At 40.2% G+C, this 27,377-nt stretch overlaps 1 protein-coding gene across 1 annotated transcript; it reads right to left on the bottom strand.

Annotated features, from left to right (window-relative positions):
- Positions 1-422: 422 nt before the first annotated feature.
- Positions 423-27,035, bottom strand: ZNF404 (zinc finger protein 404). The gene is given in 5 exon segments (XM_026448280.2): positions 423-547; positions 550-1,304; positions 1,306-1,939; positions 14,531-14,657; positions 26,982-27,035. Coding segments are annotated over 5 exon segments (1,695 nt in total).
- Between the last annotated feature and the right edge of the window lie 342 nt (positions 27,036-27,377).

The following is a 27,377-nucleotide window of genomic DNA, read 5'->3' as shown; positions in this document are numbered from 1 at the left end:
CTATGTGCCAGATGCCTTTCCAAGTGTTTATATTCTATATTAACTAGATTAATCTTCTCTATAGGCTGGGCGTGGTGGCTCACACCTGTAATCCTAGCACTTTGGGAGGCCAAGGCAGGCGGATCATGAGGTCAGGAAATCGAGACCATGCTGGTCTACATGGCAAAACCCCGTCTCTACTAAAAAAATACAAAAAATTATCCAGGCATAGTGCCTGTAGTCCCAGCTGCTCAGGAGGCTGAGGCAGGAGGATGGCGTGAACCTGGGGGCGGAGCTTGCAGTGAGCCGAGACAGTGCCACTGCACTCCAGCCTGGGCAACAGAGCAAGAATCCATCTCAAAAAAAAAAAAAAAAAATTCACTATAGTATCATAATAGTGACAACGGTAAAAGATGTGCCATGGCTAAAGGCTTTCCCTCTTATTACATTAAGAATCTTTCACCACGGTGAAATCTTTGATGTTAACTAAGTTGATAGCAATGACTAAAGGCCTTACCAGATTCTTTGCATTTGTGTAGTTTCACACCAGTATGAATTCTCTGATGTTAAGTCGATCACTACGATTAAATGCCTTACCACATTCTTTACATTCATAGGGTTTTTCACCAGTATGAATTCTCTTATGTTGAGAAAGACCTGAGATAGAACGAAAGGCCTTCTTACATTCTTTACATATATGGGGTTTCAAACCAGTATAAATTGTCTGATGATAAATTAGTTGAGAATTAAGTCTAAAGGTTTTTCCACATTCCTTACATTCATAGGGTTTCTCCCCAGCATGAATTGACTGATGTGTCTTAAAGTCTCCAACACGACTGAAGGCCTTTCCACATTGCTTACATTCATATGGCTTCAAATCAGTATGAATTATCTGATGTTGAATAAGATATGAATGAAGCTTAAAAGTCTTCCCACATTCTTTACATTCATATGGCTTCTCACCAGTATGAATTCTCTGATGCTGTGTAAGTTGACAGCCTCTACAAAAGGCCTTTCCACAATCCTTACAATCATAGAGTTTCTCACTACTGTGAATTCTCTTATGTTTAAGAAGGCTTGAGCCCCTACTAAAAGCCTTTCCACATTCCATGCATTCATGAGGTTTCTCACCAGTATGACTTCTTTGATGTTCAACAAGTAGATAGCTGTGAACAAAGGCCTTTTCACGTTGTTCACATTTATATGGTTTCTCACCAGAATGAATTTTCTTATGTTGGTAAAGACTTGAACGATAACCAAAAGCCTTTCCACATTCTTTATATTTATAGGGTTTCACACCATGATGAATTTTCTGATGCAGACACATGTTGATATAATCTAAACATTTCCCCACATTCCTTACATTCAAAGGGTTTCAAGCCAATATGAATTTTCTGATGTTCTGTAAGGTGAGAATGATGTCTAAAAGCCTTCCCACATTGCTTACATTCATAGGGTTTCATACCAGTATGAATTATCTGATGCTGAATAAGCTGTGAATAAAACCTAAAGGCCTTCTCACATCCATTGCATTCATAAGGTTTCGAATCAGTGTGGATTTTTTGATGTCTAATAAAATGCTGGGAAACTACAAATGCTTTTCCACATTCATTACATTCATAGGGTCTCACACCGGTATGGTCTCTCAGGTGTTCAGTAAGGTGTGAATATTTTCTAAAGCCCTTCTTATATTCCTTACACTCATATGATTTCTCTCTTGTGTTATTTCTCTGATGTAGGGGAAGGGATTTATGTTTTTTGAATATCACTTGACTAAAACATCCCACTTTAGGTCCCTGTTGTCTCCCAAATTCAATTGTGTACCGTGGGTCATTTCTGAAAATAAACCTCCTAAGGTTGAAGGTTTTCTTTCTTTTCAATGTCTCCTGATGGTATGCATTTACTTCATAATTTCTTTTTTCTAAAGACAACTTGTCACTTTCAGTTATGAAATCAAGGTCTGGAAGAAAATGAAAAAACAAACAAATGCTATTTTCCAATAAGAGGGGTAGGGAGAGGACATCTATATTAAAAATAGCGATAAACTAAAAGTGTATCTGTTAGTAGTAAAAGAGTTTAGAAAATTCTAAAATACTGCCATGCAATTTTTAAAAGGCAAGAAGGGCTCAGAAAATTATGAAAGTGCACAGGAGGATGCAAGATTTATGAGTAGGCAAAGAGAAAGTCACTAGTTCTCATATTTAGTTGCAAATCAGAATTACCACAGGAGAGTTCTGTGTATACTACCTTTTAGATATCCACTCAGACTGAGTGGGTCAGAATACACAGGAGTATATCCTGAATATCTCCATTCATAACACTATCACATTGCTCTCTACATAATATTGTCAGTGGTTTTTCTTTGTCTTAGAATGAAAACCAAACACATAACCATGAATAAAAGGCCCTGTCTCATCCACACAAATTCATTTCAAGCCCTTGATGTCTGCTTCCTATATTGTACATTGCATCTTTTCAGCTGTGAGCACACACCACAAATCTTTCCCATCTCCTGGGGTGTTACACAGATGTTCCGCCTTTCAGAAATCCTCTTAAGTGGCTTCTTTAAATAATCGGCTAACTTTAAGCAAATTCATATATTTAAGTCTATATTCCAGTTTCCAATTATTTGCCTTTATACTGCTTCTCTCAATTATGTATTTACTAAATCTCATTTGTTTTACTACTTATTTTGTTACCCTAAAACATAAGCATAGATGCAAATCTTCTTTCAACTCCCATTGAAAAACAAGTCCCTGCCATATGGTAAGTGTTTGGACGAACGGAGGCAAGATGGTGCACATCCGGGTTCTTCATCCCCCCTCCCAACTTTTCCCACACGCGCAAAAATGCAGCCGGCGCCCAGGGAGGGTGCAGACCAACTGGGCATGCGCCAGGTGACGTCAATCTGAAGAGACCAAGATTTACCTGGTTGCACCTGCGGAACGCCCCTGACACGCCCATGCCCCACCTATTGCCCTCCCACTCCTAGAAAAGCCACTCTCCGCCATTGAGCCACGCGGACTTCCCAGCTTCCCAGTCCTGTCGGGATGTCGGAACTCCGTCCAAGAGCTTGGGGGAGGAGAACTCTGCCGGCCTTCTTTGCCGGAGCCCGACAGACTTCTTCTCCACACCTTAGGTTACTAAAATAAACTAGCATTTTTGCACCTGACCTTTGCCTACTTGCTGGTTCTTTTGTGCTCGCTCTGGTGGTCTTAGAAAAACAAGACAGATGGTGCCGAAACCCGGGAGGAGACCCCTCCTCAGGGCCCCCAGGGACCGGGGAGCCTCCTCCTCCTCCTCCTCCTCCTCCTCCTCGTTCCATGCTGCGGACGGACCAGGACCTGAGACCCGCTTCCCTTACTCTCATGGCCTCTCTGGGGTAAGTGCCCTTGTCTCCTCTTTACCACCCTCGGCCAAAATCCTGCGCAGGTCCGAGGTCCATTTGGAGCCACCAAGTGGCTCGGGAGACCCCTTCAGGACGGAGACGTCCGCCTGAAGGTAATCTCCACCTTGGCTCCATGAGCCTCCAGTCTGTCTCTGCTGGTTCCAAAGGACGCTTTGAAGCCAGGCAGAGATCCACTTCCATTTCCATTGTGTCCATTGTGTCCCTCGGCCAAAATCCTGCGCAGGTCCGAGGTCCATCTGGAGCCACCAAGTGGCTCGGAGACCCGTTCAGGACGGAGACGTCCTCCTGAAGGTAATCTCCACCTTGGCTTCAAGAGCCTCCAGTCTGTCTCTGCTGGTTCCAAAGGACGCTTTGAAGCCAGGCAGAGATCCACTTCCATTTCCATTGTGTCCATTGTGTGTCGGTAAAGAGAAAACAAACGGGAAACCCCCCAGTCCAAATTTCCAAAGAGCACCCCCTTAGGGTGCCTCCTAGCCAATTTAAAAACCTTACGGCTTGAACAAGACCTTAGGAGGAAGCGGTTAATTTTCCTTTCCACTGTGGCGTGATCGACCTCTGCAATTTCTGCCAGCGGCTAAACAAGTGGTCCGAAATTTACATACAAGGCTTTTGGGCCTTAGGCTCTCGTCCCTATACTCCTTCTCTCCCCGCTCTCTCCACCCCCTCCCTTCCTGCCCAGACTCCTCCTCCTCCCCCCATCCAGACTCCTTCTTCCTCCTCCTTATCTACTAGTAATCCACTCGGTCCCGTGCCTCCTTCGGGGCCCCCAACTGGCTGTCTTGAGTCTCCTATCTCTGCCCACACCCTCCTACAGTGTTAGCACCTTTGTGAGATGTGGCTGGGGCGGAGGGGGTAGTCAGAGTACATGTCCCTTTTTCATTGGCCGATCTTTCCAAAATTGAGAAGCGTTTAGGTGATTTCTCAGCTAATCCTAACATATACATAAAGGAATTTAGACACCTTTGTCAGGCCTATGACTTAACTTGGCATGACCTCCAGGTTATCCTAACCTCTACCCTAAACTGACTGAGGTTCTAACCCAGTATACCCGGTTAGATCCGGCCTCCCCCAGAGGGGCCACTATTTTGGCGTCTTATTTCATTTCTCAATCAGCTCCTGACATTCATAAAAAACCTTCAAAAGGTAGAGGATGGTCCTCAGACACCAATACAAGACCTAGTTAAATTAGTCTTTAAGGTCTATAGCTCCAGAGAGGAGACGGCAGGCTCGCCTTGAACAGAAGGCTCAGCTCCTAGCAGCGGCTTTACAGCCCAGTCGTAACCCCAGGCCAGAGAGCACATACTCCGCAGACTCCAAGGCTACAAAAGGAGCCTGCCTGCTATAAGTGCGGCAAGCAGGACACTATGCCAACAGGTGTCCGCAAGGTCCCCGAGTCCCAACGCAGCCTTGCTATAAGTGCAAGGCATCGGGACATTAGGCCAGTGAATGTCCTAACCCTCATCCACCAGCAACCCCCTGCCCTGCTTGCCAGCAGGGAGGAAACTGGAAGTCTGATTGCCCCACCCTGAGAACAGGTGCCGCGCCTCTACGTGACCCCCTTTCCCAGGATCCTGGGAGCTCCTTCCAGCTCCTACATCTGGACGATGACAACTGAAGGTGCTGAGACTCAGGGACCCCCATCACCCTCGCCGAGCCGTGGGTAACTCTCCTGGTAGCGGGTAAGACAATTTTTTAATCAACAGCGAGGCTACCTATTCTGTTTTGCCGTCCTTCTCTGGACCTAGCCTTCCATCCAATATCTCTGTAGTAGGTGTAGACGGAAAGCCATCCACTCCACGAAAAACTCCACTCCTTAATTGCTGCCTGGCCAACAACTATTTTGCGCACTCGTTCCTCATAATACCCTCATGCCCTACCCCCTTACTAGGCCAAGACATCCTGAGCACCTTAAAGGCCTCCATACACATCCCCACCAACCCATCCACTCCCCTTCAACCCTCTCATGACCTGTTGCTCATGCTTTGTGCAGGCGCACACGCTCCTCCTATGTCGCCCCCACCCCCCATCTTCCCTATTTCTGTACACCCTCAAGTGTGGGACACTTCCACCCTGGTCATAGCTGCCCACCACCCACCAGTTCTTGTCAAGCTCAAAGATCCTATTCGTTTCCCAAACCGCCCCAAATTCTCTCTCTCCGACACATCTACAAGGTTTAAAGCCAATTATCACGCGACTACTTAGCCAACATATCCTTGTCCGCACACATTCCCCTTGTAACACTCCAATACTTCCAGTTAAAAAGGCAGAGGGAACCTATAGGTTAGTACAGGATCTTCGGCTAGTCAATGAAGCCACCCGTCCCACGCACCCTGTAGTTCCCAACCCTTACACCCTTCTGTCCCATATCCCTACCAATTCTACTTATTTTACTGTGCTAGACCTTAAGGATGCCTTCTTTACCATACCCCTACACACAGACTGCCAGTTCCTTTTTGCTTTCACATGGGAGGACCCAGACACACATACCTCCACTCAACTGACGTGGTTTTAGAGGCAAAACCCCTACCACAAGGGACCACATCACAGCAGGCAGAACTCACTGCACTAACCAAGGCACTCCTACTATCAAAAGGAAAAACAGTAAACATATACACAGATTCTAAATATGCTTTTCTAATCGCACACACCCATTCAGTCATCTGGAGAGAGAGAGGGTTTTTAACCACCGGCGGTACCCCTATTGTTAACAAAAACCAAATACTCAAACTACTAGATGCACTGTCGGCACCTTCCAAGGTAGCCATTATACATTGTAAAGGGCACCAAACTTCATCTGACCCGGTAGCAGCTGGCAACAATTTCGCTGACGTCACTGCCAAGTCAGCCGCCAGATTTCCCACCCGTAAGCCTCCTTCTGTCTGTTTTCTCTCCCCCCAATATGCCCCTAAATACACTCAGGAAGAAAAGGCTAAGCTATTACAAAATCCAACAGCCAAACTAACTACAGGTGACTGGATATATATTGATAACAAACTAGTTATTCCTGAAACACAACTCCATACCATTCTAACAGACATACATAATTCTTTACATATAGGACCCAAAGCCTTATACAATTTTCTAAATCCCCTCCTCCACTGTCCAACACTACAAAAACACTTACTTACAATCAACCAGCAGTGCTCTACCTGCCTAAAGGCAAATCCTCAAGGCGCATTGCGTAATCCCCATCCCAGCCACCAACTCAGAGGACACCAACCAGGTGAAGGTTGGCAAATTGATTTCACACATATGCCAAAACATAAAAAATTCAAATACCTCTTAACCCTTGTGGACACTTTTTCAGGGTGGATAGAGGCCTATCCTACCACAGGAGAAACCGCTAACATTGTTGCCTCTATACTCACTGAACATATTATTCCTAGGTTTGGCCTCCTGGTCACTCTTCAATCCGACAATGGTCCAGCATTCATCTCTAAGGTAGTCCAACAGGTGGCAGCCCTCTTACACGTCACCTGGAAACTCCACATCCCTTATAGGCCTCAGTCTTCTGGTAAGGTAGAAAAGGCTAACGGACTCATGAAACAACAGCTCACCAAACTCTCAATCGAAACCCAGCAGTCGTGGGTAACTCTCCTTCCCTTAGCCCTGACCTGGCTGCGGGCAGCACCTCGAAGCCCAACAGGCCTCAGTCTGTTCGAATTAGTCTACGGACGGCCCCTAACCCTCCAGCAAATACCTTCCCTGCCAGCCCCTTTGGCGAACTACCTCCCATATCTCACTCTTCTCAGACAACTCCTAAGACAGCACGCTGAGTTAGCACACCCTCCTCCAACAGACGCCTACAACCCACATCTCTCCCTCAGTCCCGGAGACCAAGTATACATAAAAGATATCCAAGCCAAAGACTTACAGCCCAGGTGGAAAGGCCCATACATTGTCCTCCTGTCTACACATACAGCAGCAAAACTCCTAGGACACACGCACTGGATTCATATTTCCCAGCTAAAAGGGGCCCCCACCGAGAATAATCAGTGGAAATCAGTTTGGCTTTCCCCCACTCGCCTCAAACTTACTAAATTTTCTTAACTATCTCATACTCCCCAACCTTGCCAGGACTATCCTTCTGGGTTTTGCCCATATTCCAACAAATGCTTCCATTCCTCATTCCTATACTAATACTGTGCCTTATTTTATTTTTCATCCGTGCGTTCAAATACCAACCATGGGCCTTGACCTTAACGACGCCCCTTAACAGCAGTAAGTAGCCAGACAGACCACAGCACCCCTTTATCACTATTATCAATAAAAGGTTGGACTGTTTGGACAAACGGAGGCAAGATGGTGCACATCCGGGTTCTTCATCCCCCCTCCCAACTTTTCCCATGCGCGCAAAAATGCAGCCGGCGCCCAGGGAGGGTGCAGACCAACTGGGCATGCGCCAGGTGACGTCAATCTGAAGAGACCAAGATTTACCTGGTTGCACCTGCAGAACGCCCCTGACACGCCCATGCCCCACCTATTGCCCTCCCACTCCTAGAAAAGCCGCTCTCCGCCATTGAGCCACGCGGACTTCCCAGCTTCCCAGTCCTGTCGGGATGTCGGAACTCTGTCCGAGAGCTTGGGGGAGGGGACCTCTGCCGGCCTTCTTTGCCGGAGGCTGACAGACTTCTTCTCCACACCTTAGGTTACTAAAATAAACTAGCAGTTTTGCGCCTGACCTTTGCCTACTTGCTGGTTCTTTTGTGCTCGCTCTGGTGGTCTTAGAAAAACAAGACAGTAAGTATTACATAATTCATTGTAGAATAAAATGTTGAGTTAAAAATGTAAATTGGATGAAAATAAAGGTCATTGGAAAAGACAGCTGAGTAAAATAACCATTTCATTTCTGAAAATTATGTAAAAATTATCAAGTATCTCTCCCCGACTCTAATCTCTCACTCCTTATTAATCTTTTACCTCACATTTGCTTTACAGGTGAGAAAAATGCACTTCCAAAATAGCTCAGTCAAAAATATAAGTGGTTGCCGGGCGCGGTGGCTCAAGCCTGTAATCCTAGCACTTTGGGAGGCCGAGACGGGCGGATTACGAGGTCAGGAGATCGAGACCATCCTGGCTAACATGGTGAAACCCCGTCTCTACTAAAAAAAATACAAAAAACTAGCCAGGCGAGGTGGCAGACGCCTATAGTCCCAGCTACTCCGGAGGCTGAGGCAGGAGAATGGCATGAACCCGGGAGGTGGAGCTTGCAGTTACCTGAGATCCGGCCACTGCACTCCAGCCTGGGCGACAGAGCGAGACTCCATCTCAAAATATATATATATAAATGGAAAAGGCTGATATGTGGCCATTCTGCAATAACCTGTCCCCTTAAAAATATACATGCCTCTACCACTGGTGTTCATTCCTTCCTTTGCATAGCCATGCTTTTCTGTTTATATCTCAATCAAAGTAATCACATGTTGCATTAACTTTTTCAGTAATGTTTTAAATAATGTTTTTTTTTATATCTACAAATAAAGCCTGTAAGGTTGAAGGGTTTACTTCTTTTCATTCTACACATGTTCAATCTGTTGTGTTTCTTCAATGCCTTTCCCAAATTCTCCCTTCTATTCATTTAAAGCCAAGGTGAATCATTCTTGAATTGTATAGAAATGCATCTCAGCAATTTTTCAGGAATTGCACAAATTAATATATTGAAAGGCTTATCAAAGTCAAAGCAAATAAACTTGGGGATATTAGGAAAAATAAAGTAAGAAATGGGGCAAGAGTCTAGGAAACTGAGTGCCTAGTAGTTTGCAGCAAAGAATATATTGGATGTAGGCTGAAGATTGATAATCTGTGTGAGGGAGCAGCCTTTGAAATCTAATATGTTAATGGGTCAAGTATTGAAGACATGTGGAATTCTTCTATGAAAAAAAGTGTAAATTTAAAAAGCAAAAACAATACAGATGTTATCCTCTGATGCAATAAAGGATAAGTAGCAATATCAAAAAGCCAAAACACTTCCTATTTATAAACAAAAAGCACTCAACAACTGCTGTTAGGTCAAAGAGAAAATATAAACTAAAACTGTAGAATTTCTTGAAGACAGTGATAATGGACATACTACATATCAGAATCTATGGCTTTCAATTATAATGCACTGAGGCAAACTCAAAGATTAACATGCTTATATCTAATTAAAAATAAAAGAATTAAAATGAATAAATGAAGCATCTCATTTAAAAATTAGAGAAAACAGCCAGGCTCAATGGCTCACGCCTGTAATCCCAGCACTTTGGGAGGCCAAAGCAGGCAGACTGCTTGAGGCCAGGAGTTCAAGACCAACCTGGCTAATAATGGGAAACCTAAAATTACAAAAATTAGCCAGGTGTGGTGGCACACACCTGTAGTTCCAGTTCCATGGGAAGCTAGGGCACAAGAATCATTTGAAACCAGGAGGCATGGCCGGGCGCGGTGGCTCAAGCCTGTAATCCCAGCACTTTGGGAGGCCGAGACGGGCGGATCACGAGGTCAGGAGATGGAGACCATCCTGGCTAACACGGTGAAACCCCCTCTCTACTAAAAATACAAAAACTAGCTGGGCAAGGTGGCGGGCGCCTGTAGTCTCAGCTACTCGGGAGGCTGAGGCAGGAGAATGGCGTAAACCCGGGAGGCGGAGCTTGCAGTGAGCTGAGATCCGGCCACTGCACTCCAGTCCGGGTGACAGAGCAAGACTCCGCCTCAAAAAAAAAAAAAAGAAAAGAAAAAAGAAACCAGGAGGCAGAAGAAACCAGGAGGCAGAGGTTGCAGTGAGCTGAGATTGCGCCACTGTACTCTAGCCTGGGCGACAGAGGGAGATTCTGTCTCAAAAATAAATACATAAATAAATAAATAAAAACAAGAATTAGGGAGACATTAGGAAAAGAAGGATAAACTGATGGACTGCAGAAAAGGAAATACAATAAAAGCAAAATTTAAATAAAACAGTAGAATTAACATATACAAACCATTATTTCCTTTATACCTCAGGAACAAAAGATGGGGGGAAAATCCAAACCTAATGACAAGGGGGAAACAACCATCAATAAAGAAATAAAGAACGTTAAAAAAAAATCATACCACTGTGCTAATATATTTCAAATGTACATGAAATGATGAATCTTCCTGAAAATAAAATTAATCAGAAGTGACACCAGCTAGGCTTACTGACTGGTTTCTAGCAAACAGAGTATGAAAAGGGAAAAATAATAACTTTACAGTGAAGAACAATGACAGACACCACCTTAAACAAATTTATAAGGTTAATATCCCAGCAATAAATCATGCTGATATCATGTATTTCTGATACGATATGATGAGAAAGGTACTTCTCTGATATTCTTCCGCAAAGCCGATAATCCCAGTCTAATCATAAAAAATTCAACAAACCCAAATTGTTGGGCACTTTACAAAATACCTGACTAGTACTCTTCAAAAAGTATCAAGGCCAGAAAGGACAAGGAAAGACAAAAACTATCACAGATAGGAGAAAACGAAAACACATGATGGCTAAATGCAATGTGATATCCTGGACTGAATTATGGAATAGAAAAAAAGACAGTGGAAAAACTGGTACAACTGAATAAAATCTATAGTTTCGTTGATAGTTTGTCTATAGTTTTGTTAACAATGTTAACCTGTTAGTTTACATAAATGTACCATGGTTATGTATGATGTTATCATTACAGGAACCTGTTGTACCACATTTGTAACTCATCTATAACTCTAAAATTATTTCAAAATAAAATGTAAAACAATAACAACAACAAATAGACTCCAGAAGAGATGGAAAATCTAAACAGACCAATTTCCATGAAAAAAAAAAAGAAAAAAATTTTAAAATATTTTTCCCCACAAAAAGCTGGTCACAGTTACTTAGCTCCCTGTTGGCCAGGCTTGTCTCTATATACTACTTCCCATTAACGTGAGCTAGGGTGCGCTGGAGAAATAGCTAATTCTTAGTTCAGGGAGGGAAGATACAAGGCCAGTCTGGAACCTCTTGTTCTAAAATGCAAAGAAGCTTTTAAAAATCACAGTCAGTAACTTGTGCTTTTAGTTATGAAACATTAAGAGGGATCAGATTCCCCCTTTTACTTTAAATAACTAAACATAAACAAACAAAATATAGGAAACAGGAGCTTTCAGATACAGGGCAATAGGGAGTGCAGAATAGGGCAACAAATGAAGTGAACCTAACAGTGCTACAGCTGACTGCCTAGAGAATTTCCAAAAGAAAGCACAGGGAAGGGGAGCCAAAGCAGAGTCCAGCAGTATGCCCAAGCAGAGGAGGCAGAACAGAGTGCGGGGACAGTAAGGTATACAGAATTTGCAAGACAGACTACCAGAGAGGAGGGAGCTGCACAGAAAGAGTGAATTCTGGAGATGTATAGAGGGATCCCCTGGAGACTCTGGCTGAGTACTGATATGAATATACATGTGAGCAAATTAATGAGGCAAAGGAAAGCACCACCATATAGGAGTAGGCAGAACAATACCTGAAAGTCACTAAGGGTAGGTAGGGGATACTTCCTGTTTCCACCAGCCAGAGTAGAAAGAGACTGTAACAATGAGGCATCAAACACAGTCCCTGAAAGGGTATTGCTTGTTAGGATTGATCCAGAACAGCTTTTGGTCTAGACAAAAGCTTAAAAGCAAACCACGAAAGGATAAAATAGGTTCCAAATTACATAACTGCATCCCTGAACAAAACACCAAAATATGCCAAAGAACATTAAAAATCTGGCATTCCAACAAAGTAAACTTCACAATGTCTAGTATCTAATAAAAATTATCAGGCAGGCAAAAAAAGGGAAAATATTACTAGTAGAAAAGTCACCCCAAAAAAGATAACAAGGAATGACACAGATAATAAACAAGGATATTAAATGAGCTATTATAAATATATATATATTTTTTTTCAGATGGAGTTTCACTCTTGTTGCCCAGGTTGGAGTGCAATGGCGCAATCTCGGCTCACTGCAACCTCCGCCTCCTGGTTTCAAGCGATTCTCCTGCCTCAGCCTCCCTAGTAGCTGGGATTACAGGCATACGCCACCACCCTGGCTAATTTTGTATTTTTTAGTATGTTAGTCAGACTGGTCTCGAACTCCTGACCTCAGGTGATCTGCCTGCCTTGGCCGCCCAAAGTGTTGGGATTACAGGCGTGAGCCACTGTACCTGGCCTATGATAAATATTCTTCATATGTTTAATAAGATGGTTATTTTTCTGCATATCTCTTACTTTTCTGTAATTGATTCTTTGTTACACTCAACATGCAAAAGAGCTCACAGAAAAAAAATTCCCCAAATTATTGCATGTTCAAACTATTGCATTCAGACTTTCATGACAAACCATCTAGGGCTAAATTATCCAGTTTTGGGGGAAGATGTTGATGACTGATCCAGTTTCTTTAATACATACAAGGCTTTTCAAGTTTTCTATTTTTTTCTAAAGTCAAGATTTTACAGATTAAAATTGCCTAATAATTTATTTCATTTATCAAAATTTCTGACATAATCTTTCCAAATATCATCATATTTTCAAGGCTTCGTGATTTGTAAAGACAGCTCCCTTTTTTCCTTACACAGAGTTTTTTCTTGATTCATGTTGAGAGAGTTGCACCAATTTTGTGACTTGTTCTTTCATATGTTTGTGCTTTATTTAACTAATTTCTGTTATTTCTTTATTATTTCCTTTCTTCTACTTTCTTTAAGTCTACCATGCTCTTCTTTTTCTGATTTTTCATACGGATGATTAACTTATTAATTTTAAGCACTTTTCCTGGAAACAAAAGATTCATCAGGATAAGAAGCTTAAGATAAAAACAAATAAGCAATAACAGCCATTAAAGGAGTGGTAAGTTGGCCCCAAGTCTCTACAACTACTTTTCCTCTGAAAAAACTCACTGATTCTAAGTATGGCAAGAGTTAAAAGAACAGTGATTACAAAGAGGTAGCTGAGCATTACCCAACTGAAAACCAGCAGTTACCCAGTTTAATTCCTGGTTGTATTATAGTCATCAGCCTGCATTCTCTCAGACTAATAGAGGAAAACATAAATACCCTCTGGTGGAAGATACCATCATCTGAAACCTCTTCCGTTATTTTATATGTAACGTCCAGTATACAATCACAACCACTAGTAACTTGAAGAGGCATTAACAAATGACGAATAACAAGAGTAAAAAGAAAGAAACAGAGAAGCAGACCCCCAGATGATACAAAAAAGAGGCATAAAATAATTAAAAAATTAACAATGATTAAAATGTTCCAAGAAAACAGATGAAAATTTAGTAATAAAAGGAAAGCAAATAAAAGAATGAAGATTTCAACAATTATTTGGAAGTTATAAAAGAGAATTAAATTGAATTTCTGGAACTGAAAAAGACAATATCTAAAATGAAAAACCCCTCTTTAAGAGCAGACTTATCACAGCAGAAAACAGAATAAGTGAGCTGGAATACAGGTCAGCAGAAAACATTCAAACTCCATCATATGAAAAGTAGAGGGGAAAGACAGGAGAAAAGCAGATAAGGACATGATCAAGTTGTGGAATATGCTCAAAAGATCGAACATAGGTGTAATTAAAGTCCCAGATGGGAGGAGAGAATGGTCACATATCTTCCAAAAACTGAACAAAGACTGCCCCTTCTGCATGGACTCTATCCGATCACTGGAAGCCAACAGGCCCACTGCTAGAACTACAAAAATAACACTAAAAAAGAGAATAATCTTAATTCATTCTACTACTATAAAAATTATGGAGGCTCTTTTGCAGTAAAGAGAAAACCATGCTTTGTATGTAGGAAGATCAGCAATTAAAGTATTTACAGACATTCTGAACGCACATATAATTTAAAATTTGTTTTTGCTGATAGTGTCTTTGCAGAAAAATGCCAGAATTCAAACCTCTAATCATTTAGAAAAAGAAGTAATTGTAGGACAGGCCAGAGGCAGGCATAAAGGCAAGTGAAGAATAGTGAAGATTCAAGTGCTGAATGGGGGTGCCCATTTCCACCTAACAAACTTCAAACCAATCACTTGAGAATATGGAGCAGAAACGTAGCTGGTTTCTTGGCATAGACCATAAAATATACAACAAAGAAGGCTGATATTCTAGAGAGCATATTGTACATCATTTTGTGCAGATATTCTTACCCAATGAGATCAAGTTAGTATAATTCTCCAACATCACATCTCTGTATAAATCTCTCTGATTTGAGTTTAAATATTCCCACTCCTCCTGAGAGAAGTCTACGGCAACATAGCTGAACGTCAATGGCACCTGAAATGACAAACCCGTGTATTATTTAGGAAAGTAAAGAAAACTTTTCAAGATGGAACATTAAATTGCAAAAAAGGGGCAATATGTAAAAAGTAGTAGTCTAGAGTTACAAGATGACGACATGGTTAAGAGTAAATAAATTAGCATGTCTTAAGTAGAGCGCCCACACAATCTTAAAGATTTGGAGCACACAAAATTTCCTTAGTAATATTAGAGAAAAAATCCTAATATATGAAAATAAATGAAGTAACCAAACTTTCCAAATTAAATAGTATATATAAGCATAATACCTTCTATGTATCTAAACCATATAATATTAATAAATGCAAGTTCTTACAGCTTTTCTCTTCAAGGAATATGAAAAAAATGAATTGATAACTACCCCCTCCCCCAATTGTATTATAAAATCTTTTCCGGCCAAGATGGAATAACAGGGATTGAATTTACCTTCCTGCATAAAATAACTGAAAACCTGAACAAAATATATTAAACCATGGTTTTCAAGACAGAAAACACTGGGCAATGATACCTGAAAGACAAGTAACAAATGAGGTGAAACCTGCAGTCACACTAGTTTACTGTAAGGAGACAATTTCTAGGCTATGGCACAGGGAGCGGGAACCTAAGCAAAGCCCACTGGATTCCGCTGAGAACAAGAAAAGTACAAACCAATTTCCATCATGGACACAGATGCAACGATTCCAAACAAAGTTTTAGCACATCAAATCTAACAATATATAAGAAAGGGAACTTTTTATTATGACCAAGGCTCAATCCAAGGCTTGTCTCACATTTAAAAATCAATCAAGGTAATTCACCATATTCACAAACTACAAAAGAAAAACCATATGAACATATCAATAGATGCAGAAAAGGAATCTGAAAAAAGCCAACATCCACTCCTGATATCCTCGGTGAAATAAGAAAAGAAGGCAACATCCTTAACCCAATGAATGACATCTATAAAAAACCTATAGCAAACATCACATTTGATAGTGAACGGCTGAATGCTTTCCTCCCCAAATCAGGAATATAGCAAGGATGTCTACTCTCACCACTTCTATTCAACATTGTACTAGAGGTTCTAGCCAGTGCAAGTCAGGCAAGAAGAAGAAATAAAAAGCATCCGGATTGAAAAAGAAGTAAGAATATCTTTAGTCACAGATAACATGATTGTCTATATAGAAAATCTAATAGAATCTAATAAATATTAATTAAAACTATCAAGTGAGTTAGCAAGCTGAGAAGATACAAGCTCAATATGTTAAACATAAATGGCATTTTAATTAGCAACAATTGGTGGAAATTAAAATTAAAAATACTGAATATCAAATGAAAAAATATAAAATACTTAGGAATCAACCTAACAAAAGATGTACAATACTAATACTGTTATAACTACAAATAATTACGGAGAAAAAACTTAAAAGATCTAAATAAATAGAAAGCTATAATATGTTCATCAGTCAGATGACTCTTACCTTTGCAAACAGATCCACAGATTCAACATAATCTCAATCAAAATCCCAGCAGAGGCTGGGTGTGATGCCCTTGTAATCCCAGCACTTTGGGAGGCTGAGACAGAAGGATCACCTAAGGTTGGGAGTTTGAGACCAGCCTGACCAACATGGAGAAACCCTGTCTCTACTAAAAAATACAAAATTAGTGCCTGTAATCCCAGTACTTTGGGAGGCCAAGGCGGGCAGATCACCTGAGGTCCGGAGTTCAAGACCAGCCTGACCAACATGGAGAAACCCTGTCTCTACTAAAAATACAAAATTATCTGGGCATGGTGACACATGCCTGTAATCCCAGCTACTCCGGAGGCTGAGGCAGGAGACTGGCTTAAACCTGGGAGGCATAGGTTGCTGTGAGCTGAGATCGCGCCATTGCACTCCAGCCTGGGCAACAAAGCGAAACTCCGTCTCAAAAAAAAAAAAAAAAAAAAAAATTAGCAAGGCGTGGTAGCGCATGTCTGTAATCCCAGCTTCTCAGGAGGCTGAGGCAGGAGAATCACCTGAACCCAGGAGGCGGAGGTTGTGGTGAGCCAAGATCGCACTATTGCACTCTGGGCAACAAGAGCGAAACTCTGTCTCAAAAAAAAAAAAAAAAAAAAGAAAAAGAAAATCCCAGCAGAGCTTTTGTAAAAATAGACAAGCTCAGATGAAAACATGAAGGCTCTAGAATAACCTAGACAACACTGAAGAAGAACAAAGTTGGAGGATCAACCCTACTAATTGGAAAGCTTAACATAATGCTACAATAATCAAGAGTATGTGCTGTTGGCATAAATGTAGACAAACAAGTTAATGGAACAGAGTTGAGAAATAGACCTACACATATCTAGACAACTGGCTTTATACAAGTGACCAAAGGCAATTCAGTGGAGAAAGGACCGTCTTTTAAAAAAAATGGTGTAGGAACAACTGGATATTTATATGCAAAATAAAAGATCTATACCTTATACCACATGCCAAGATTAACTTAAAATGGCTAATAGAGATAAACATTAACACCTAAAACTATAGATCTTCTGTGAGAAAACACAGTATAAAAATCTACATAAGCTTGGGGTGAGGCAAAGATTTCTTAGATACAACAACAGCACAATTCCTAAAGAAAAAGTACAATCTGTAAAGAAAAGAAAACGCTGATAAACTGGATTTTATCCAGAAATAGAACCTCATACACTGTTGGTGGGAAATGTAAAATGGTATTATCACTTTGAAAAACTGAAAACTTCTGCTCTTCAAAATCCATTTAAAAGAATGAAAAAATGACCAGGTGTGGTGGCTTATGCCTGTAATCTCAGCACTTTGGGAGGCCAAGGTGGGAGGATCACTTGAGCCCAGGAGTTTGAGGCTGCAGTAAACCCTGATAACAAAACTGCACTCCAGCTTGGGCAAGAGAGCAAGACCCCATCTCTTAAAAAAAAAAAAAATTGAAAAGAGGCTGGGCATTGTGGCTCATACCTGTAACCCCAGCACTTTGAAAGGCTGAGGTAGGCAGATCACTTGAGGTCAGGAATTTGAGACCAGCCTGGCCAACATGGCGAAACCCCATCTTTACTAAAAATACAAAAATTAGCTGGGCATGGTGGCAGGCACCTGTAATCCTGGCTACTTGGGAGGCTGAGGCAGGAGAATCACTTGAACCTGGGCAGCAGAGTTGCAGTGAGCCAAGAGAGCGCCACCACACTCTATCCTGGGTGAAACAGCAAGACTCCATCTCAAAGAAAGAAAAAAAAAGAATAAAGTGACAAACACCCTCTTATTAGAGTTCATCTTTCTTAAGGTATTAAGGCACTATTAATAATAGTATTATTGTATAAAGTATACTAACATGGCATGTATGTTGGACAGAAATCCCAACCTCTTCTCCATAATTCAATATCACCTACCACATATCATTCTAGTTGATTTTCCTTTCTACAACCCTCTATAGATCTGTTCCTGAGTTGGAACACAGTAATGTAGAATGATCCAGAACAACCTTGATTTCCTCAAGACTGTCAATTTCTCTTCCACTACAAAATGGGACCTTGGAAGTGTTTTCATTTCTCAGTGATCCCTTAGCTAGATCCCTAATCTCTCTCTAGGTGAGTGATGATCCCATCTTCACTCAAACCTAAATGCTTTTCATTTAGGTGAGATCCTGTCACTACTGGAAATACAAAAATTAGCCGGGTGTGGTGGCACACACCTGTAATCCCAGCTACTTGGAAGGCTGAGGCAGAAGAATCACTTGAACTGGGGAAATGGGGGTTGCAGTGAGCTGAGATCATGCCACTGCACTCCAGCCTGGGTGACATAGGGAGACTCCGTCTCAAAAAAAGAGCTTATTATGCAACATTAAGTCAAATTTACAATAATCTTTCTTTCAAAAAATCCTGTATGTTTATTATTATTATTTTAGAGATGGGGTCTTATTCTGTCACCCAGGCTGGAGTGCAGTGGTATGATCATAGCTCACTGTAGCCTCCAACTGCTGGGCTCAAGTGATCCTCACACCTCAGCTTCCCAAGTAGCTGGAATTACAAGTCTGAGGCAATGCACTGCGCCTCAAATTAACAACAATCTTATGCAGAGAGGGGAAAAAAAAGAGAACACAATTGAAAAAAAAAATGCAAGAAACAGTGAAAATGTGACGCTGAACATCTAGAAGAAAATAAGAGAGAATGGGACAGAAAAATTATTTAAAGAAATAATGAACAAAAACATTCCAAATCTCAGGAAATACCTTGATATATAAATAAAAAAACTTGTCAAACCTAATCAAAATAAAATGAGGAAATTCACACCTAGAGATATCATAGTCAAACTGCTGAAAAACAACACTGAAAAACATAACTTAAAACCACATAGTTAAAAAAAAAAAGCTGTCAGCTATAAGAAAACAGTAAGAAAAATGGTTGACTTCTCAATAGAAACTATCGTAGCCTAAAGAATGGAATGTATATTTTTAAAGTGCTGAAAGAAAAAAACTGAGAACTCTGAATTTTATACCCAGAGAAAAAATTTTTCAGAAATAAAGGTGAACTAAATACTTGTTGAAACAAATGCTAAGAGAATTTTTTATCAGTAGACCCACAATATAAGAAATACTAAAAGAAAGCATTAGGCTAAAGGAAAGTAATCCCAGATGGAAGCAAGAATATGCAAACAAGCAATGAACAGCTGTAGATGGAGTAAAGACATGACTGATATGACAAAACAAATGAATTATTTAAAGCAATGAAAATAATAATGTTTTATGGGGCTTGTAATATCGGATGGAGGAATGACAATAATAGCAAAAATGGTGAGCAAGGAGGTTAATGGAGTTAACATATTAGCCTCTATTAATGACTACTGAAATGTCCTTGCACTATGGGGACTCTATTAAAGACGCATATTATATTATAATATCTCAGTGGCCAGGAGTGGTGGCTCACACCTGTAATCCCAGGACTTCGGGAGGCTGAGGTGGGTGGATCACCTGAGGTCAGCCTGGCCAATATGGTGAAACCTCGTCTCTACTAAAAATACAAAAATTAGCTGGGCTTGGTGGCATGCCTGTAATCCCAGTTACTTGGGAGTCTGAGGCAGGAGAATTGCTTGAACCTGGGAGGCACAGGTTGCAGTGAGCCAAGACTATGCCACTGCCCTCCAACCTGGGCAACAGAGTAAGACCCTGTCTCAAAAAATAAATACATAAAACAAAAGAATATACAAACATGTACAATTGAAAAACCTGATAGACGAGACCAGGCATGGTAGCTCATGCCTATAATCCCAGCACTTTGGGAGGCCGAGGAGGGTAGACCACCTGAAGTCAGGAGCTCGAGACCAGCCTGGCCAACATGAGAAAACCTCGTCTCTCCTAAAAATACAAAAATGAGCCAGGCATGGTGGCGGGTGCCTGTAACCCCAGCTACTCAGGAGGCTGAGGCAAGAGAATTGCTTGAACTTGGGAGGTGGAGATTGCAATGAGCCGAGATCGAGTCATTGCACTCCAGCCTGGGCAAGAGCGAGACTCCATCTCCAAAAAAAAAAAAAAAAAACCCAAAACAACAACAACAACAACAACAACAACAAACTGACAGAGGAGATGAAATGGAATAAAAAAAGAAAACTGAATTTATACAAAAAAGTCAGGAAAAGAGCAATTTAAAAAATAAAGAATGAGACAAACAGAAAACATATAGCAAGATGGCATTCTTAAACCAAAGTAATTATAGTAAATGTAAATGAACTAACCATTGCAGTTCAAAACCAATATTATCAGATTAGGTTAAAAAGAAAAATAGGATCAATTAGGCTGCTTACAAGAAATGTTCTCTAAATATAAAGACACGTGTGTTTAAAAACGTGGAAAAATCTATCAAACAGTATTCAGAAGAAAACAGACATAGCTATACTAATAACAGATAAAGTAGATTTTAATGAAAGAAGTATTATAAGTAATAAAGAGGGTCATATTCTGCAATTCAGCAAGAATACAACAGTAGGCCTATATTTGTATGTACCTAATAACATAGTTTCAAAAAATATAAAATAAATGTCAACAGAATTAAAGGAGAGACAAATTTTAAATTAAAGTTAGAGATTTCAACACTCTCTATTGGTAACTACTGATAGGAACACCAAAAATAAATCCACAAAGGCATAAAAGTTTGAACAAGATCAACCAAATTAAACCAAATGAACGTTATACTCCCAAACTGCAGACTACACATTCTGTTCAAATGATTACATCATATTTATCAGAATAACATTCTGTGCTATAAAGCATCTATAAATTACAAAGGATTAACGTAAAACAATGTATATTTTCTCAGCCTTTACAATTAGCTTAGAACTCAAAAAGAAGAGGTTCTCAAATATTTCCAAATACAGACAGACCATGGAGATATTGCCGGCTTGGCCCCAGACCACCACGATAAAGCGAATACTGCAGTAAAGTGAGCCACATGAACTTTTGGTTTCCCAGTGCATAGAAAAGTTATGTTTATACTGTACTATTAAGCGTGTAATACCATTATGCCTAAAAAATAAGGTGCATACCTTAATTTAAATACACTTCATTGCTAAAAAATGCTAATGGTCATCTGAGCCTTCAGAGAGTCATAATCTTTTTGCTGGTGGAAGGTAATGCCTTGATGTTGATGGCTGCTGACTGATCAGTGTTGCTGAAGGGTGGGATGGCTATGACAATTTCTAAAAATAGACAGTAATGGGCCAGGTGCAGTGGCTTATGCCTGTGATCCTAGCATTTTGACAGGCCGAGGTGGGTGGATCATGAGGTCAAGAGATTGAGACCATTCTAGCCAACATGGTGAAACCCCGCCTCTACTGAAAATACAAAAATTAGCCAGGCGTGGTGGCAGGCACCTGTCATCCCAGCTACTTGGAGGCTGAGGCAGAGAACTGCTTGAACCTGGGAGGTGGAGGCTGCAGTGAGCCGAGATCGTGCCACTGCACTCTAGCCTAGGTGACAGAGAGAGGATCCGTCTCCAAAAAAAAAAAAAAAAAAATTAGCTGGGCTTGGTGGTGCACAGCTGTAGTCTCAGTTACTTGGGACACTGAGGCAGAAGAAGTGCTTGAACCTGGGAGGCAGAGGTTGCAGTGAGCCGAGATCACGATACTACACTCCAGTCTGGGTGACAGAGCAAGACTCTGTCTTAAAAAAAAAAAAAAAAAAAAAAAGACAATAATGAAATTTGCCACATCAATTGACTCTTCCATTCCAAAGGATTTCTCTGTAACATGTGATCCTGTTTGATAGCATTTTACTCACAGGGGATCTTTTTTCAAAATTGGGGTCAATCTTTTCCAACCCTGCTGCTGCTTTATCAACTAAGCTTGTGTACTATTCAAAATTATTTGCTTTCATTTCAACAACATTCACAGCATTTTCACCAGGAGTAGATTCCATCTCAAGAAACCACTTTAGGTGCTCATCCGTAAGAAGCAACTCCTCATCCATTAAAGTTTTATCATGAAATTGCAGAAATTCAGCCACATCTTCAGGCTCCATGTCTAATTCAAGTTCTCTTGCGATTTTTGCCACATCTGCAGTTACTTCCTCCACTCAAGTCTTGAACCCCTCAAAGTCATCTGTGAGGGTTGGAATCAGCTTCTTCCAAACTCCTGTTAAACATTTTGACCTCTTTCTATGAATCAGGAATGTTCTTAATGGCATCCAGAATGTTAAATTCATTCCAGAAGCTTTTCAATTCACTTTGTCTAGATCCATTAGAGAAATCACAATCTATGGCAGTTAGAGTTTTATGAAATGTATTTCTTAAAAAAATAAAACTTGAAAGTTGAAATTAATCCTTGATCCATGGGCTGCAGGGTGGATGTTGTGTTAGCAGGCATGAAAGCAAAATTTATCTTTTCCATACATCCCCATCAGAGTTCCTGGGTGACCAGGTGCAATGTCAATCAGCAGTAATATTTTGAAAGGAATCTTTTTTTTTTTTTCTTTCTGAGCAGTGGGTCTCAACAGTGGGTTTAAAATATTGAGTAAACCATGCCATAAACAGATGTGCTGTCATTCAGGCTTTGGCACAACAGTCCCATTTCTAGAGCACAGGCAGAGTAGATTTAGCACAATTCTTAAGGGCGCTAGGATTTTCAGAATGGTAAATGAGTATTGCCTTCAACTTACAGTCACCGGTTGCATTAGCCTCTAACAAGAGAGTCAGCCTGCACTTTGAAGCCAGGCATTGACTTCTCTCTAGCTATGAAAGTCCTAGATGGCATCTTCTTCCAACAGAAGGCTGTTTTGTCTACATGGAAAATCTTCTGTTTAATGTAGCCACCTTCATCAATTATCTTAGCCAGATCTTCTGGATAACTGGCTGCAGCGTATACATCAGCACTTGCTGCTTCACCTTGCACTTTTGTTATAGAGATGACTTTTTTCCTTAAACCTTATGAACCAAGCCCTGCTAGCATCCAACCTTTCTTCGGTAGCTTCCTCACATCTCCCAGACTTCACAAAATTGAAGAGAGTTAGGTCTTTGCTCTGGCTTTGGCTTAAAGGAATTTTGTGGCTGGCTTGAAAATTGAAGAGAGTTAGGTCTTTGCTCTGGCTTTGGCCTAAGGGAATTTTGTGGCTGGCTTGATCTTTTATCTGGACCACTAACCTTTCTCCATTTCAGCAGTATCTCCATATGACTCAAGTAGCACTTTTCATTTCCTTCAAGAACTTTTCCTTTGCATTCACAACTAGACTAACTGTTTGGCACAAGAGGTCTGGCTTTTGGCCCATCTTGGCTTTTTACATGCCTTCCTCACTGAGCTTAATCACTTCTAGCTTTTGATTAAAAGTGAAAAATGGAGGACTCTTCCTTTCATTTGAACACTTAGAGGCCATTGTAGGGCTACTAATTGGTCTGATTTCAATATTGTTGTGTTTTAGGAAATAAGGAGGCACAAAGAGAGGAAGAGAGACAGGAATAGCTGGTTGGTGGAGCAGTCAGAAGACATAGAACATATATTCATTCAGTTCACCATCTTATATGAGTGTGGCTCATGGTGTCCCAAAGCAATTACAACAGTAATATCAAGGACCCTGATCACAGTCACCATAAAAATAATGGAAAAGTTTTAAATATTGCTAGAGTTACAAAAATGTGACACAGAGACAGAGTGAGCACATGCTGTTGAAAAACAGAGACAATGTACTTGCTCAATGCAGGGTTACCACAAATCTCAATTTGTAAAAATTGCAATATTTGCAAAGTGCAATAAAGCAACATGCAATAAAATGAGATGTGCCTGTATAAAACGGATGCTTCTAAATAGTTACTGGTCAAATAATAAATCGACGGAAGCTAGAAAATATTTTGAGTTAAATGATAGTGAATGTAAGATATATCAAAGCTTGCGAGATGCAGGTAAACCAATGCTTATGAAAACATAAGCTTTAAATATATGTTTCATCAAAATAGAAAGGCTGAAAATCAGTGATATACATCAAGAAGCTTGAAAAGGAAAAGCAAATTAAACCTATAGAAAGTATAACATACCAAAAGTAACGCATAACAGAAAAAACCCAGATATACAATAAAGAAAAATCAATAAAGCCAAAGCTATTTCACTGAAGAGATTAGTAAGAATAATAAACTTCCAGTTACACTGATCAAGAAAAAACTGCCAATATCAGGAATATAAAAGAAGATATCACTACATATTTTACAGACATTAAAATCAGAATTGTATGAACAACTTCATAACTTTTTAATAAACTTGAAAATGTAGATGAAATGTTAAACTTCCTTGAAAACACAATTTGAACTGATAAAGAAATCGAAAATCTAAATATTGTTTTATTTATTAAAGAAATTAAATCTGTATTAAGGATCTTCTCACAAAAATAATGTCAGGCCAAGAGGATTCAGTGGCAAATTCTCCCAAACATTTAAGAAACGAAAAATGCCAATCAAACTCAACTAGGTTCCCCAAGTTTCCCCCACTCTCTGTGTTTCATAGAGTGCCTTGACCTCCCTGTGACCTGTTCAGTTGCATGTTTTCCCCTGTAGGTCTGAACCCAAGGCAAGGCCTTGAACATTCCTAGGCACTGGTGAAGTTGTGTAGGTTATGGCCTGAAACAGTGAAAGATGAAAATGTGTTGCAAGATAGCTGTGATCTTGAGCCAAATTTCTTAAGCCCTCATGTAAATTTCATAACCCGGCCCATTTATTGTGGACATACCTAAGTAGATAGGTCTTCATTAAAATTAAGAACATCTATTTATAATAAGACATGATTAAGAAAGTGAATAAGAGGCCACAGGAACTCTTTCCTCTCTCCCTCTCTCCCCTTCTCCTCCTCTCCCCCTTCCCCCTCCCCCTCCCTCCATTTCTCTCCCCCTCCCCGCTCCTTTTTATGTCTGTATACACACACAAAAGACTTGTGTTCAAAATACATTTATAAATTCCTACAAATCAATAGGAAAATGACAAATCAAATTTAAAAATGGGGAAAATAGTTGATTGACCCAAGAGTATATCAAAATAGGTAATATCATATGAAAAGAGGTTAACATCATTATCAGGAAAATGTAAATAAAAATAACAATGAGATACCACTACACATGCACCAGGTTGGCTAAAGTTAAAATGTCTGACAACAGGAAGTATTGGCAAGTTTGAGTAGCAGATGGACCTTATACACATTGCAGTTGGAGTGTAAACTAGGTAAACCACGCCCTCCCTTTGGTATGTACCCAAGAAAAACAAAAACATATGTCCACACAAAGACTTGTAAAGGATGTTCATAGAAGTTTTATTCATAGTAGTCAAATACCAGAAACAACCTTATTTTGTCCAGCTAAACACTCAGCTGGAGTCACCCCATCATTCTCATGATGATAGGTTTGTAAATATGATTACATTTATAAAATATATGTATTTATCAATATAGAGAGAAAAACTGACAGACATCAATAAGTTGAAAAACGTATGGAAAACATAAACCCATATATTAACTTACTTAATATTTGTTTTACAGTCCTGGGTTTCTGCCTTTTCCTAAAAGTATATTTCATAAAATTAAACCCTTTTTTAAAAAAGCAACTATCTTACTTATTCCTGTTTTTATTTATTCTTCCTTACCGGATACCAAGTCATTTGAGGATAGCAACTATATCTTTTTGTCTTGAGACACAGTTAGACAGATTTTTGAATTTTTAACAGAGCAATCTTTTCTCTGAACAGGTGCGAAAAAGTCCTCCCTGCCTTACCGTTTAAATATCTTTTGATCTGGATGAAAAAGCTTAGAATACTCTAGGACAAAGGTCCTCTAAATATAGTCCCTGGGAACTTGTTACCAATGCAGATACTCTGCTCTACCTCAGACCTACTGAATTAGAAACTTTGCTGCTGGGGCCCAGCAAACTCTGTTTGAACAAGCCCTGCAGGTGATTCTGATGCATCCTATATTTGAGAACCAACACTGCTCTAAAAACTGCTGCTGTGTTTTACTGAAAGCTTTTACTTTATTTTCATCAGTTCCCATTACCTGAATCCACCCTGTGATTCGTTTGCCTGTAGAAATGTTATGTCAATGTAAATCGGAGACTCCGATATTTTGTATGCATTACTGGTAGTCTCAAAGCTGCTTCCTATTATATATTCCTGATAGATGGGTTTATTTTACTTCTGTATCTATCCTCCTAATCAGTGTCCTGCAAACAGCTGTTAAGACATCTTGTTCCATTTAATGTCACTTTGCATTTAACATCATTAGAATAAAAACCCTAACGTGTAAGACCCATTTTCTTTGACTGAGTTCTCACAGTTTGATCATATCCTGACAATGCTGCTACAGTCAGAATGATGCCTCTTCCCTGTAAACTCCCAAGACAGGTCATCTGAATTTCTCTAGGTGCCTTTCACATCAACTATCTTTCTTATCCCTATTCTGATTTCATTTTCCTTACTGGATACCAAGTCATTTGAAGATAGTAACTGTATCTTTTTGTCATTGTATCCCAACAAGTACAAGCACATGCTAAATATCTGATACTTGACTCACATTTTGAAACTAGGGTTTATCCTTAGGGAATGGCTATAAAAGGATGCAAAGATCTCTGCAAAATGGTGTTCATTATAGACTAGGTTTTAGTCAACAATTAGAAACATAATAGCTCGCAGTAGGCAAAACGTTAAATACATTATGAAGAGAAGGGCTTAAGGGCCCTGAAAGGAGGCTGTAATGGCACATTCACAGATCTGTCACTGTTAGGCAGGACATTTCCAAAGAGAAGAAAGAGTCTCATGTCTTTAAAATTAAAGAGCATTTTACGAGTAATGAGGAAATATAAACTCACCTGGACTTTAGCTTTCAGATGTGTCACAAAAATTCTTTCCCCTTTCAGGATCATGTTTTTTTTTTTTTTTTTTTTAAACAGAAGGGCAGCACTGGAAAAGATAAGGCAATCATGAGACATCTGGGGTTTCTTGGCTAGCACAGTAACTTAGGAAATATCTTCAGTGATCATACCTGCTCACCTACTGCACTGAGCACAACCAGATGGGAGCAGGAGGGAAACTGGAACAGTGTTGACCTTCCCAATACCAGAGAGGCCAACGTCACCGATGTCTAGGGTGGAACTTGTCTCTAATTCACAGCAGGTTCCTGGGGCTGGAGATTTAGAAATGCTATGGTTACAAACATATAGCTGGCTCCTCCGAGCTTCCAAGGGGGAAATATCCAGGAGGGATTC

The sequence above is a fragment of the Piliocolobus tephrosceles genome, chromosome 21, assembly GCF_002776525.5.
Source record: "Piliocolobus tephrosceles isolate RC106 chromosome 21, ASM277652v3, whole genome shotgun sequence".
Classification (NCBI taxonomy): Eukaryota; Metazoa; Chordata; class Mammalia; order Primates; family Cercopithecidae; genus Piliocolobus; species Piliocolobus tephrosceles.
The sequence above is the reverse complement of the archived record's forward strand: the minus strand, read 5'-3'. Positions and strand labels throughout refer to the sequence as shown.